The sequence below is a fragment of the Pseudophryne corroboree genome, chromosome 7 (genome assembly GCF_028390025.1).
Source record: "Pseudophryne corroboree isolate aPseCor3 chromosome 7, aPseCor3.hap2, whole genome shotgun sequence".
NCBI lineage: Eukaryota > Metazoa > Chordata > Amphibia > Anura > Myobatrachidae > Pseudophryne > Pseudophryne corroboree.
In genome coordinates this window covers 287,186,300-287,201,022 of record NC_086450.1, presented here as the reverse complement: position 1 = coordinate 287,201,022, position 14,723 = coordinate 287,186,300, and the positions used below count along the sequence as shown (strand labels likewise).

At 41.4% G+C, this 14,723-nt stretch overlaps 1 protein-coding gene across 6 annotated transcripts in view; it reads left to right on the top strand.

The window, feature by feature from the left end:
• Nucleotides 1-14,243, top strand: part of FAM234A (family with sequence similarity 234 member A) — a 173,420-nt gene extending 159,177 nt beyond the window's left edge. For all 6 annotated transcript variants that reach the window (XM_063934207.1, XM_063934206.1, XM_063934202.1 and 3 more), the window contains 3 exons: nt 8,174-8,326; nt 10,075-10,171; nt 12,759-14,243. In XM_063934207.1, coding sequence (XP_063790277.1) covers nt 8,174-8,326; nt 10,075-10,171; nt 12,759-12,964 — 456 coding nt within the window. In that variant the 3' untranslated portion in view covers nt 12,965-14,243. The remainder of the gene's footprint in view (nt 1-8,173; nt 8,327-10,074; nt 10,172-12,758) is intronic.
• Nucleotides 14,244-14,723: the final 480 nt, after the last annotated feature.

The following is a 14,723-nucleotide window of genomic DNA, read 5'->3' as shown; positions in this document are numbered from 1 at the left end:
CAAGGTCTTGAAAACAACAAAAGAGTCATTGAACATTAAAAATATATATATTTATTATTAAGAAAAAATATAAAAAAACTCTTTCTTTAAGACAGATCGTAAAACATACACAATGTGCTAACCCTGTTGTCACTGAAAGAATGTAAATATAAGAGCACACGATTTAAATATAATAATCCAATGATTAACTGAGACTGTGGAATAAAATGAATAGCTACTTATAGTTCAAAATGTAGCAGGCAGTTTCTCAATAAATATGCAACACTGTAGCAAGTATTGTTGTATAGTAATTATTCCTGCTGATTTGGATACAGTGTTTATTAGATGTAATGTTTGCTGTTTATGACTGGAGGCTCATAGAGGTATGTTGAAGCCGTTTTTGTGAGGATACCTCAAGGTTCAGAGAGCCAACATAAAACAATAAGCATATCTATTATTACCTCTCCAATGGGGCCGGTAAACCCGAGCGTCCTTGGGTATATATTGCGTATGCCCAGCAGGATATATAACTGGAAAGTAGATGGCTTGAATGACTGTATAAGCCACAAAGTCCCGCTAGCGTCTGTGTCCACAATTTCTCCGGGCGAGCGCCGCCCGCTGCAGATTACCGGAGAGAAGACAGGTGTGCGGTCCGCCAGTTATACTCAGCCGCGAGGCTCCCACTGCACGTGGGTCTCCTCCTGCACTCCCTGGACGTGCGTCGTCTACCAAGGGAAGGCTGAGGTAGCTGACCCGAGGCTGCTGTACAGATCCCGTATGCCGGCCGCCCACTGTCTCCGACCGCACAGGTCCCGCTGTTAGAACCAATGAAGCGGGGCTGTTGCAAAAGTATTTCTAATGGTGTGCTCCGTTCAGTGACTACAAGGAAGGAGTCCTGACGCGTTTCGTCACGTGACCCGTGACTTTTTCAAAGATCTTTGAAAAAGTCACGGGTCACGTGACGAAACGCGTCAGAACTCCTTCCTTGTAGTCACTGAACTGAGCACACCATTAGAAATACTTTTGCAACAGCCCCGCTTCATTGGTTCTAACAGCGGGACCTGTGCGGTCGGAGACAGTGGGCGGCCGGCATACGGGATCTGTACAGCAGCCTCGGGTCAGCTACCTCAGCCTTCCCTTTGCCCTTGGTAGACGACGCACGTCCAGGGAGTGCAGGAGGAGACCCACGTGCAGTGGGAGCCTCGCGGCTGAGTATAACTGGCGGACCGCACACCTGTCTTCTCTCCGGTTATCTGCAGCGGGCGGCGCTCGCCCGGAGAAATTGTGGACACAGACGCTAGTGGGACTTTGTGGCTTACACAGTCATTCAAGCCATCTACTTTCCAGTTATATATCCTGCTGGGCATACGCAATATATACCCAAGGACGCTCGGGTTTACCGGCCCCATTGGAGAGGTAATAATAGATATGCTTATTGTTTTATGTTGGCTCTCTGAACCTTGAGGTATCCTCACAAAAACGGCTTCAACATACCTCTATGAGCCTCCAGTCATAAACAGCAAACATTACATCTAATAAACACTGTATCCAAATCAGCAGGAATAATTACTATACAACAATACTTGCTACAGTGTTGCATATTTATTGAAAAACTGCCTGCTACATTTTGAACTATAAGTAGCTATTCATTTTATTCCACAGTCTCAGTTAATCATTGGATTATTATATTTAAATTGTGTGCTCTTATATTTACATTCTTTCAGTGACAACAGGGTTAGCACATTGTGCATGTTTTACGATCTGTCTTAAAGAAAGAGTTTTTTTATATTTTTTCTTAATAATAAATATATATATTTTTAATGTTCAATGACTCTTTGGTTGTTTTCAAGACCTTGATAATATAAATGACATGAGCGCTTCTATTTTTTCTCTTTTCTGCTTCCTCAAAGCCTTCAACATGACGGTGGACCGCGATGCCTGGAGGACTGTCAGGTGGGAGCTCAACTAAAATTCTTCAGTCACATCTGGTCAAGTTTGTGCCGGGATTCCAGGGTCATATATCATCCCAGGGATACAGACTGGAGTTTTTTACAAAGATGTAAAAAAAGAAGGAAGACAATGGCCCTCATTCCGAGTTGTTCGCTCGCTAGCTGCTTTTAGCAGCATTGCACACGCTAAGCCGCCGCCCTTTGGGAGTGTATCTTAGCATAGCAGAATTGCGAACGAAAGATTCGCAGAATTGCGAATAGAAATTTCTTAGCAGTTTCTGAGTAGCTCGAGACTTACTCAGCCATTGCGATCAGTTCAGTCAGTTTCGTTCCTGGTTTGACGTCACAAACACACCCAGCGTTCGCCCAGACACTCCCGCGTTTTTCCCAGAAATGCACCAGAGGATCCGTCTGTCTCCAAAAGCCAGGATCTCCCTTCTGTGGTGGCTACAGATTTCTCACCTCGTCGAGGGTCATGGGTTCGGAATTCAGGACTGGATCCTGTTAACCACGGACGCAAGCCTCAGAGGTTGGGGAGCAGTCACCCAGGGGGTGCAGTTTCAAGGAAGATGGTCAAGTCAGGAAGTCATCCTTCCAATCAACATTCTGGAACTCAGGGCCATATATAACGCCCTTCTGCAGGCCTCTTATCTTCTTCACGATCGGGCCATTCAGGTCCAGTCGGACAATGTGTCGGCAGTAATGTACATAAACCGACAGGGCGGAACGAAAAGCAGAGCAGCAATGTCAGAGGTGTCAAGAATTCTCCTCTGGGCAGAAAACAATGCTGTGGCGTTGTCAGCGGTCTTCATTTTGGGAGTAGACAACTGGGAAGCAGATTTCCTCAGCAGACACGTCCTGCACCTGGGGGAGTGGGGCCTTCACCCGGAAGTGTTCAGGTGCTTGACAAGTCAGTGGGGATATCCACAAATCGACATGATGGCCTCTCGTCTCAACAAGAAGTTCAAGCGGTATTGTTCCAGGTCGAGAGACCCACAAGCAGTGGCGGTAGATGCTCTGTCGACTCCATGGACCTCTCAGATGGTGTACGTGTTTCCTCTACTTCCTCTGATCCCAAGAATTCTCAAAAGAATAAAAAGGGAAAAGGTTCAAGCAATACTCATTGCTCCGGACTGGCCAAGAAGGGCCTGGTACGCAGACCTTCTGGAGATGCTCCTCGAAGATCCGTGGCCTCTACCTCTTTGTGAGGATTCTCTGCAACAGGGCCCGTTTGCCTATCAGGACTTACCGCGGCTACGTTTGACGGCATGGAAGTTGAACGGCTGATTCTAGCCAGAAGAGGGATCCCTAACAAAGTTATCCTGCCTATGATCCAAGCCAGGAAGGGGGTAATGTCTAAACATTACCACCGTATTTGGAAGAAATAAGTCTATTGGTGTGAGAGAAGAACTTATTCTGCGGTGGAATTTCACCTGGGACGTTTCCTGCTTTTCTGCAGGCAGGTGTGGATGGGGGCCTACGTCCGGGCTCCATAAAAGTCCAGATTTCGGTCTTGTCCATTTTCTTTCAAAGACATTTGTCTTCTCTTCCTGAGGTCCAGACGTTTTTGAGAGGGGTTCTGCGCATCCAACCTCCCTTTGTGCCTCCCACGGCACCTTGGGATTTCAATTTGGTGCTGCCGTTCCTCCAATCGGACTGGTTTGATCCATTACTAGAGGTGGACGTAAAATATCTTACGTGGAAGACCGTCACACTGTTGGCCTTGGCTTCAGCAAGACGTGTGTCAGAGCTAGGGGTTTTGTCTCACAAGAGCCCCTATTTAATTTTCCATGAGGACAGAGCTGAACTCAGAACTCGTCAGCAATTTCTTCCGAAAGTGGTGTCTGCGACTCACATCAACCAACCTATTGTGTTTCCGGTTATCCCTGACACTTCTGCTACTTCAAAGTCTTTGGATGTTGTGAGGGCTTTGAAGGTATACGTAAAGAGGACAGCTCGTCACAGGATATCTGACTTGCTGTGCGTTCTGTATGATCCCAATAAAATTTGGTGTCCTGCTTCAAAGCAGACAGTTGCACGCTGGATCAGGCTCACTATCCAGCATGCTTATTTCACGGCAGGTTTGCCGATTCCACAATCTGTACAGGCCCACTCTACTAGGTAATTGGGTTTTACAACTCTGCAGAGCGGCTACTTGGTCTGGTTCGAACACGTTTGCTAAGTTCTATAAGTTCGATACTTTGGCCTCTGAGGACCTTCAATTTGGTCAATCAGTTCTGCAGGAACCTCAGCACTCTCCCACCCGGTTTGGGAGCTTTGGTACATCCCCATGATACTAAATGGAACCCCAGTATCCTCTAGGACTCAGTTTCTCAAACTCGGTCCTCAGGACCTCACACGGTGCATGTTTTGCAGGTCTCCTCACAGAATCGCAAGTGAAATAATTAGTTCCACCTGTGGACCTTTTAAAATGTGTCAGTGAGTAATTAATTTACCTGTGCACCTGCTGGATTACCTGCAAAACATGCACTGTGTGGGGTCCTGAGGACCGAGTTTGAGAACCTATGCTCTAGGACGTAAGAGAAAATAGGATTTTAATTACCTACCGTTAATCCTTTTCTCGTAGTCCGTAGAGGATACTGGGCGCCCGCCCGGTGCTTCGTTCTTCCTGCACTGTTATTTGGTTAAGTATTGTTGGTTCAGCCGTTGCTGTTCCTGTTTAAAGTTGGGTTAGCATAGCTTTCCTCTGTTTTGTGTGTGCTGGTTTGGAATCTCACCACTGTCTTTATCTATCCTTCTCTCAAAGTATGTCCGTCTCTTCGGGCACAGTTTCCTAGACTGAGTCTGGTAGGAGGGGCATAGAGGGAGGAGCCAGCCTACACTATCAAATTCTTAAAGTGCCCATGGCTCCTAGTGGACCCGTCTATACCCCATGGTACTAAATGGAACCCCAGTATCCTCTACAAACTACGAGAAAAGGATTTATTATCTTTAACAACTTGGACCAGAAAAGAGAGAAATATTAAAATATAGAACAATATAATAAACAATATAAGACTCCACTAGTTTTCAAGGGTCACTAGTTTTCAGTATTTTTTTCCCTCAGAAATCCAGTTATAAAATGATCTTCCTAGTAAGGATTCTAAGAAATAAACTGCAAACTCTGAAACCTAGATCGTTACTTCTAAGATATATGAATTCATGTTTTTCTTAAACCTATTTCCAAATATTGGGTAATATACTGCTATTTGGGTATTGGTTAGTTTGCTCAGCAATCGGGGCTTCCACCTTGAAAAACTCAGAAAGTAACCAAAATATTTTCTTGTTCTGAAAAATAATTGAAGTTAGTATTAATTATGTGCTGAAAAGTAGAAACCTCCAGTGTGTCTTTCAATGGACTTGTCATTGCTTCATGAGTAAAGACAGCAAGCAGTAAGGCCAAAAGTCTGCCCAATACTTTCCTAGGCTATCCTCCATAGAGTCCTGTAGGTGGCAAAATTTCTGCTCAAGATCACTAGGTTTGCAACTTTATTGGAGGAATATGATGATATGGGTATGGGTCATTAGGTCGACCACACTTAGGTCGACAGTCATTAGGTCAACCACTATTGGTCGACATGCATTAGGTCGACATGGAAAAAGGTTGACATGATTTTTTAAACTTTTTTTGGTGTTGTTTTCTTCGTAAAGTGACGTGGAACCCCAATTAGTGTACCGTGTCCCCTCGCATGGCTCGCTTCGCTCACCGCGCTTCGGGCGAGGTGCCTCGCTCCGCTACCGCTGTGCTCGGCACATGTTACTATTCCCAATCGTAGTCCACGTGGATCGTAAAAATGAAAAAGTTAAAAAAATAAAAAGTGAAAAACTCATGTCGACCTTTTCCCATGTCGACCTAGTGACCATGTCAACGTAATGCATGTCGACCAATAGTGGTCGACCTAATGACCGTATCCCGATGATATCACATTGGACCCAGGCACACAGCCAGACATTGACACAATATTTGCTGTCAAAGAAAAAACATTTTTGTATGTCCCAATTCCAAGATGTCCATGGATAAATTAATATCAGGATCTCTGTATGTGGTTTGAATATGTTTGTAAAAATGCATCCAAACAAAAGGGCACCGGTTGATACAGATAACCCTGGGCACAGATAATGGGTCTGGCCCGGGTGTTCCTGTGTATATTTGGGACCATATATAATAACAGAGTTGTTATTATTATATTATTTAGTAAGAGTTTTCTGTATTTTAGTGGAAATGGGAAAATGATCAGAAGCTGAAGAAGAGTGTCCAGCTCCCTCTTGAAGTTATATATAGTATCTTGGGGTAGGAGTTTATAGTTGACAGAGACCTCCAATTGTCTGCAGACTTCCTTTTTGTAGTATGTTAAGTTCTGGACCTCCTTTGTCCAAATATAGACCCATACCATTTAGTAAAATGCTCCCAGTCACCAGCCCCGCTCTGCTCCTAAACAGCCACAGGCTGCAGTGTCCAAGGCATTGAGAGTGATGTCACAAAACAAGATAAACACATGCAGAGATGTGCGTTAACATAGAGTTAATGCACATCTGTGAATCAGGCCCTGTGTTTCCTGCAAAGGATTTAAAAAGTGTTACCCAACGTTGGTCTTCAATTCACACTAAGGCCAAGTACACACTACAGTGATATCGGCTTCCGACAAATCGTGCATGTCGTGCAGTGTGTACCCATGAGACACCATGGCATGTTACATCGTCCCCTTGTATCACTGCAGTGTGTACGGAATATCGGTTGGGAACACATCGTCCAGATGTGTACCCGGCCTAAGATTTCATGTTTTAAGGCTATCCATACATGAATGCAGGTGACTTAATTGGGAATAACTGAGGTAAGGAATAGATATTTAAGACATTATGAACTCCTTACCTGAGATCTTGCTTGCCAGATAACTCGGCAGGTTGTCCTACATCTGAAGCAGTCAGTGAAGGCTGTTCTATCTCCTGCTAGCAGCTTGTTGCCAATCCTTAAAAAAATAAATTCTGTATGCACTGGTCCAGTGATGCTGACCTATAGGGTGTTTTTTCATTTTTTAATTAAAATAAGCAGTGTATTGTTGTTAGTATTGAGAACAGGCTCCCAAAAAATGTAGCAGACATTACAAGTCCTGGTGGATCACCAAACACATACAAGTAGTGTTATGTTCAATTAGCCTTTCAACTACAGGTTGAGTCTCCCTTATCCAAAATGCTTGGGACCAGAGGTATTTTGGATATGGGATTTTTCCGTATTTTGGAATAATTGCATACCATAATGAGATATCATGGTGATAGGACCTAAATCTAAGCACAGAAGGCATTTATGTTTCATATACACCTTATACACACAGCCTGAAGGTCATTTTAGCCAATATTTTTTTATAACTTTGTGCATTAAACAAAGTGTGTCTACATTCACACAATTCATTTATGTTTCATATACACCTTATACACACAGCCTGAAGGTCATTTAATACAATATTTTTAATAACTTTGTGTATTAAACAAAGTTTGTGTACATTGAGCCATCAAAAAACAAAGGTTTCACTATCTCACTCTCCCTCAAAAAAGTCCGTATTTCGGAATATTCCGTATTTCGGAATATTTGGATATGGGATACTCAACCTGTACTAGCAAATGACAGTACACACGTGATTTTAATATATGACTAAACTCCAGCAAATAGCATCTCTAAAAACTGTGTCTCCTTCAGTGTTCATTTGTTAAACTGTCACTATTACTGTTACAAGCCACTTATTAACCCATTTCGGCCACGGTGGGTCATTTTCTACCCAGCACTTCAATATTTTATCATTATATCGAAGAAGAAAAAAATCCACCAGATTTTTCTTAATTGGGTCAATATCAGCCATCCCGCAAAAAATATCAGAAAATGGGTAGAATACTACCCACCCGGGCCAAAATGGGTTAAAGGAAGAAAAGTGAACCACTAAATTTATCTTCAATAAAACCAAGTGTCAGCGAACTTCAGAATCAGAATGACAATCTCTCTCAAATTCCTGTTGAACCTGGCACAATAAAATAACTACAGTATGAGATGACTTATGTCCACTTAAATAAAATAAACTGTTATTTCCCTGGCGTAGCTCTGTACCTCACGTATTTGCTTCTCCATTTCCAACAAATTAGTAAAACACCATTTTTATCTATTTTATTTTTTTCTTGGGGGGTGGGGTAATTTTTGTATTTATGAATGATGTTTTTGTGATTGTAAACTAATTCATACTTTATATTTTTTTGTTCAGGTAATTATTGTAGACAGCTACAGTGGAGCTATACAGTGGGAGGTTGAAATGAATTTGGGAGTTGCCAGACAAACCCCTGCTGTATTGAATACTGGAGACCATCGCTCATTTTTCCTCTTCTGGGGAGATTACGCTACAGATTCCAATCGCACTGTAAGTTTATGTCCACTTACTGGTAACATTGAGTGAGAAACCCCTGCACAAAACACAGTACATTTTTGTATTTTTATTTATATTATTATGACTTACTATATTGTAAATAAAATTAGCATGAAGCATCAGTGCTGCTAACTTAAATTGCTGAATAATAGAAAACCTCTCAAAATCTGACTATATAGTTAAAATGTTGATGCAGCATTTGAATAGTCGGCAAATAACAATGTACATATTCGCCAATATATGAGGTGTGGCTAGTACTGTAAATAACGAGAATGTACTTGTAAAAAATAACCTACACTACGTGAGTTAAAAGGGAGTGGGGGAACAGTGCCCTGGGACTATACCACACCGGTTTTGGAAGTTTCACCCTTGCTGTCACACAGCGTTCAAAGAAGTTGTGTTTTTTCCACGTGCATCGTAAAAATGCTTAGTACGAAAGTAGAGCAACATGTTCATTTTAAATTTTTAGTTACATTGAACAAAATGCCCACCAAATCTTTCTGTATGGTAACCGAGGCTTATGGGGCAGATTGTATGTCACGTACATGTGTGTTTCAGTGGCATAAAATATTTGGTGACTGTCGTGAAGATGATGAACGTCCTGGAAGACCTTGCACCTCAAAAAGAAACGAAAATGTGTAAAAAAAATTTAGAAAATTGTTCAAATCGACGACCTTTGACTCAGCATCCGAATGATGGCAGAAATGGTAAACGCTGACAAGAAACTGTTAGGCAAGTTTGACATCAAGATCTTAGCATGACAAAAGTTTGTGCTAAGATGGTTCCATGGCTTCTAAATGCCAAGCACAAACAAAATTGAAAGTAAATTTGTGCAGACATTTTGTAGCAAATTCAAGAGGATTCACATTTTTTAGATAAAGTTATTACCTGTGATGAAACATGGATCTTCCAGTACGATACTGAGACAAAACGCCAGTCCATGCACTGGGAATAACCATCATCACCAAGAATGAAGAAAGCACATCAAAGCAAATCTAAATTCAGCTCCATGTTAATTGTTTTCTGATATCGAAGGTGTTATTTTGGCAGGCTGGGTACCAGATGGCACAACAGTGAATGAACAGTACTACAAAAATGTTCTAGAAACTTAGCAGGAAAGAATCAGAAGAAAGAGGCCAGAGTTGTAGAAAAATGATCACATCCTCCATCAGGACAACTCAGCAGCCCACACAACTCTCTCTGTGAAGCAGTGTTTTGCAGAGAAACATATCGCGGTGCAAGAACATGCCATACTCGCCTGACCTAGCACCGTGTGACTTCTTTCGTTTCCCTAAAGTCAAATCTCTACTCAATGGAACCCGTTTTGCCTCAGCTACTGAGTTAAACAAGAAAATGACAGAGCTGCTGAGACAGCTGACAGATAATGAGCTACAGCACGACTTTGACCAATGGAATATAAGAATACAGCGGTGTGTGGATGCAGAAGGGGAGTACATAGAAGGGGAACAGAGTTAAAATGCACTTAATATAATTAAATGTAAATGATAGCATCAGTCTCGTTATTTAATAGACACATCTCGTAAATGTGAAAATATGAAATCTAGCACCTAACACAGCTGTATGACCTGCCTACTTTACAGTATATAATAAGACATTCAGTTTAATATTCTTATCTTATTCTTGTTTTACATTAGAAACATTCATCTATTTATTCTTTCGATTAATTGAATCAACCCATGTAGGTCATCTGTTCATTAAAAGGTTGTTCACTTTGATTGTAGATGGAGCCAAGGGAAAATCTGTACATGTTTCACCCATCACAACTGAATGCTCTCTTTCAACTAAGCAATCATACTGAGAATATAATCAAGTTTGGAGGTAAGTTTTTACATTCTGAAAAGCAAAAATATTCCACAATTTACTCATTTACTGTAACAATCAAAATAAACTAATGTGGCAGTCAGGTGTACTGGTAGAATATTTGTGTCCCGATAGAGGTACAGTACACTCATTAAATATTGTATTCAAGTAGAGCAAATGGCACCCACTACCATACATAAACTATAGTAATCAATGTATAGTTCTCTATTTAGAAAGCACTAAAAGTAATACAGAAGTAAAAAAGTACAACACATTTTGGACAGGTGTTACACAAGCTGTTTTTTCACTTGGCAGGAAAACATCCAGTGTAAAAGCTGTCCTATATTCTGTAAAGCTCTTCATTTAATATTGTGACACTTTTAGTGCATCCTAGTCACAATGCGTTGCTACTAAAATGCATTTTTTGCAAAAAAAGATGCCCAGCTCTAGCAGTCTCATAGGACCTTGTGCGCCGTGCGGGGCAGTTTTGGGCAATGATGGCTTACCATACTATCCCTTTAAACCGGGACACTCATGAATTACACAGGTTCTATGGCTGGCTGACTTCAAGCCTGCATTTCACTAAACAACAGAACCTGTGTAAACCATGAGCATCACAGTTTAAAGCGATAGTATGGTAAGTCTACTTTATGAGGGCACATCTGTATATGTAGACTCCAAGTAAGGTTGTTTCAGAAATGCTGGCTTGATAAGTATATGAATGTTTTTGTTCTTACTGGCCTTTTTAGTGATAATAAGCAGATTATTGTCACCACCACAGATATCTACTATATAAAAGCGAAAATCTGTCCTGTCTTTCTATACAAATCCACAGTTTACAAGCGAAGATCGTGAAATTTTACATACGAGCGTATTAAAACACAGCAGAGGCAAATAAAACAATTAGATATCCCTAGCACCCCTGGGGGGGGGCTGCAGCACAGAGTGTATCAGGAGACAGCATAACTCCGGAATTGCTAGAGCAATGTACTAAAAAATTGGTACACATATGCCTTACAATCTGGAAACAAACACTGTGGGGGGGAAGACACAGCACCCCTAGAGGTGAGGCAGCAGCACTGAGTATTTCAGCAGACAGCATAACTCTGGAATGCCTGCAGCAATTTACAACAAACTTGGTATACATATGACTTACACTCTGGAAACAAACACTGTGGGGCTCAGACACCCCTAGCACCCCTAGGGGTGGGCCAGCAGTACAGACTATATCAGGCCCCCGTTTCTGACAGAAGCACACGGATCGGCTATTCCGCCGAATCACGTGCTTTCCAACAGCTTTCCGACTTGTCGGAAAAAATGAGGCTGGATTGAATAGGTCGGAACCCCTTCCGAACTATTCCAGTCTGAAACTGCCGTCTTTCTGACAAGACGGCAGTTTCTGACTGTAATTGAATATACCCCTATAACTGAAATTAAAATGTGAAGTATACAGATTATTGTGACTGTACACTTCCCACTACTCCACATAGCTTCATCCTAGGTTTTTTATTTGCTGTTACTTATTGGGTAACAGCAAATAAGTTTGACGCACCACCTGATACAGACACTACAAGATTCACTTGTTCATGGCACATCCATATTAAAGGTGTCATGTAACACAAATATATATTTACAAACAGGTTGATGGTTGATAATGTCACTAAAAATACTGTGATTAGAAGAGATTGGATTTTGATTTATAACGCTTTGTCGTAGCACTTAATAAAATCTTGTGTGAGACACTCCATTACTATTGGCCGCTTGATGCAGCTCTCACCCATGTGTATAATTGATAGCTTGCCACAGATATTATTTAGCTTTGAGCTGGCAGACTTTATTTTATGTGCAAGCAATGGAAAGGGGATGCATTCGGGATACTGGCATTCAGAATATAGACAATGGAATCCTAATACTGGTCAGAAGACCGGTGCCGGAACTCTGACACCTCTCATGGTGCTGGCACCGGAATACCAACTGTAACTATGCCAGGGCTGGTTAGGGTTAGGCCCAGGGGGAGGGGTGGTTAGGCCCAGGGGGATGGGGGTGGGGGGGGTGGGGGGGGAGGGTGGTAAAGTTAAGGTTAAGTTGCATGTAGGGAGGGTTAGGATTCTTACCTAGCCGCTGTCTGTCTTCTGACTGCCGGTATCCCGTACGCAACCCATGGAAAGGCAGGGGTGGCAGAAAAGTAAAACGAGTAATTGCATCAGGTTTATAAACATTGTTTATTTACTACTGTAACATTCTATTTCAGTATCACTGCTTATTTATCTAAACAATGACATTGCAACCCTGTTTAAGAGAAGAATCATGGGCATGTTATATAGAATGAGCAGCAAAATGCGACTTTCGGTGATCTTTTGGGCCCTTCTGTAAATTGGCACAGGGTTTTTGACCCTTTGTGATCCACCTGAAAGGCAACATTTACGGGCAGATTCAATTAAGCATGGTCCTTGCTCACAGAAGCAAATTCTGTTTACTTTTGGATTTTATTTGATATAGCTGTATTGATTGTTTGGTAACCATGGCATTGGCATGCAGTTGTTGTAGTTGCAAGAATCGTGGTTCCAGTTCTGTTCAAACTGCTCTCTCTCTTTGCATCTTTCAGCAACCTTATTTGAGCGCAGCAGGCATGCCTGTTATCTTCTGCTGACCGGACCTAACACGAACGAGAAACCTGGCACATTGACTGTTTCCAAGCGAAAATTAAAAGAAGATATCAGTACTGGAAAAGTCATATGGTTTGGAAACGGAGAGGTCGATACCGAAGAGATAAGAGACAATTTTTTTAGGATGAGATACACCAGTCACTAGCCGGAAGGAACCAGCGGCAAAGTGGTTTTCTCAAATACGGTTATCATCTTATGTGGAGGATGTAAGAATTTCTTTGCAATGTCAGATGCAGGAATAATTTTGTAATAGTAAATGTAGAAGTTCTTCAGTGTGTTTAAGGTATTGATGGAGTAAAAATAAATTGGTTCTGTTCCTTAAGCCCCTTGGGGTGCTATACTGTGAGAAATTACCGCTATACATATATTGATGGCATTTATAAATGAACAAAATACAGCCAACATTATGATGACAGTAGATTGCAGCAAGAGTGTTCTAAACTGTGCTGGCAGGTGACAAGGAGTCAGTGGGTTTGATGTGTGGATTATTCACATTTACCAGAGTATTGTAATTGCTGAATATATACATTGTAATCTGACCATTTCATTTAAAAATTCCCTCTGACAAAATCTCCATCATGCCAATAATATAAATGACAGCCTCGGATTCATGCAATGTTTGACAAAGTTATTCCTGCATCTATTCTTCTTGCTAACAAATATATGACTGTACATGGGTGTATGGTCCGTGGGAATAACACGGACACCTGAAATACTAAGTTCTGCCAGTAAAATATATGTAACAACAGATCATGACATACAGTGACCTGGGACATTTTACATTTCAGATTTTTAAACAGAGTTTGGCAAGAAGAAGGTTGTAAACAGTGGCATTATCTATAATGGGTGCAGTGTGTGCGGTTCCGAGGTGCCCACACCGCACATCCTGCACTCATCTTTTCAATACTTACCTCTCCAGAGTCCAGCGGCAGCGACTCTGAGCAGTAGGTGGTGCGCACCTAGTGCTCTGCTACTGCCTGCTAGAGAGGAGGGGGCCCGGACGGAGAATGTGCACGGGCCCCCTCCTCTCTTAATACACCACTGGTTGTAAATGAGTATATCTTTAATGCACTTGAAAGTAACAGATAAAGTGTTGGTAATAAGATTGTATATGGATCATTGGCATAAATGTATGTCTTACATTTGTGTTGATAGAAAGCTTTAAAAAAACAGGAAACAATGCCACAATTGTCTATTTATAACACATTAACATATAATGTCCATAATTAAATATCATAATATCAACATTGGTTTTATATATGACTGTGCTATTATGGATAAGTGAAATCCATACTTTCTATATACCCTAATAATAGGGTAAGTGTACTTATTACCACTTAATACTGCTTGGCAACTCCAAGTGGGTTAATTTTTGCCAAGAGAAGGTTCTACTGTTAATTACTATTAAATAAGCACAATTGGAATTCGTTCTTGTACAGATGCTTACTGTGCCTACTATCCTTAGGCTTCATTACGTATAATACTGCTTTTGTGGTTTAGCGGGTTTTTGCAATATTTGCTATATTGTACTACTGACGCTACACTGTGAGTATACAACACATTTTGAATTGATGATAAACATGTACATGTTAGACCGTAATATTAAGAAATACATTATAAGTTAGATTGAGGTGGAGAGTGGGTTGCTGACTAATAATTAATAAATACAGTATAATAAATGTTCCAGGAGTAGGCATGGGTTTTGCTCCCTCAAACTATACAGACTTCTAGTTTAATTGTCTGCTGACTGAAAATCTACCCGGTTGTGTTGCAGGGAAATTTGAGTGTAAGCTTGAATTGGGCAGGGACTGTTGTGATAGGTTGAGTATTCTATTTACAGCGCTGCTTAATAAGGTGGTGCTATATAATCACTAATAATAAAAGTTATGCACAGTTACAATAGC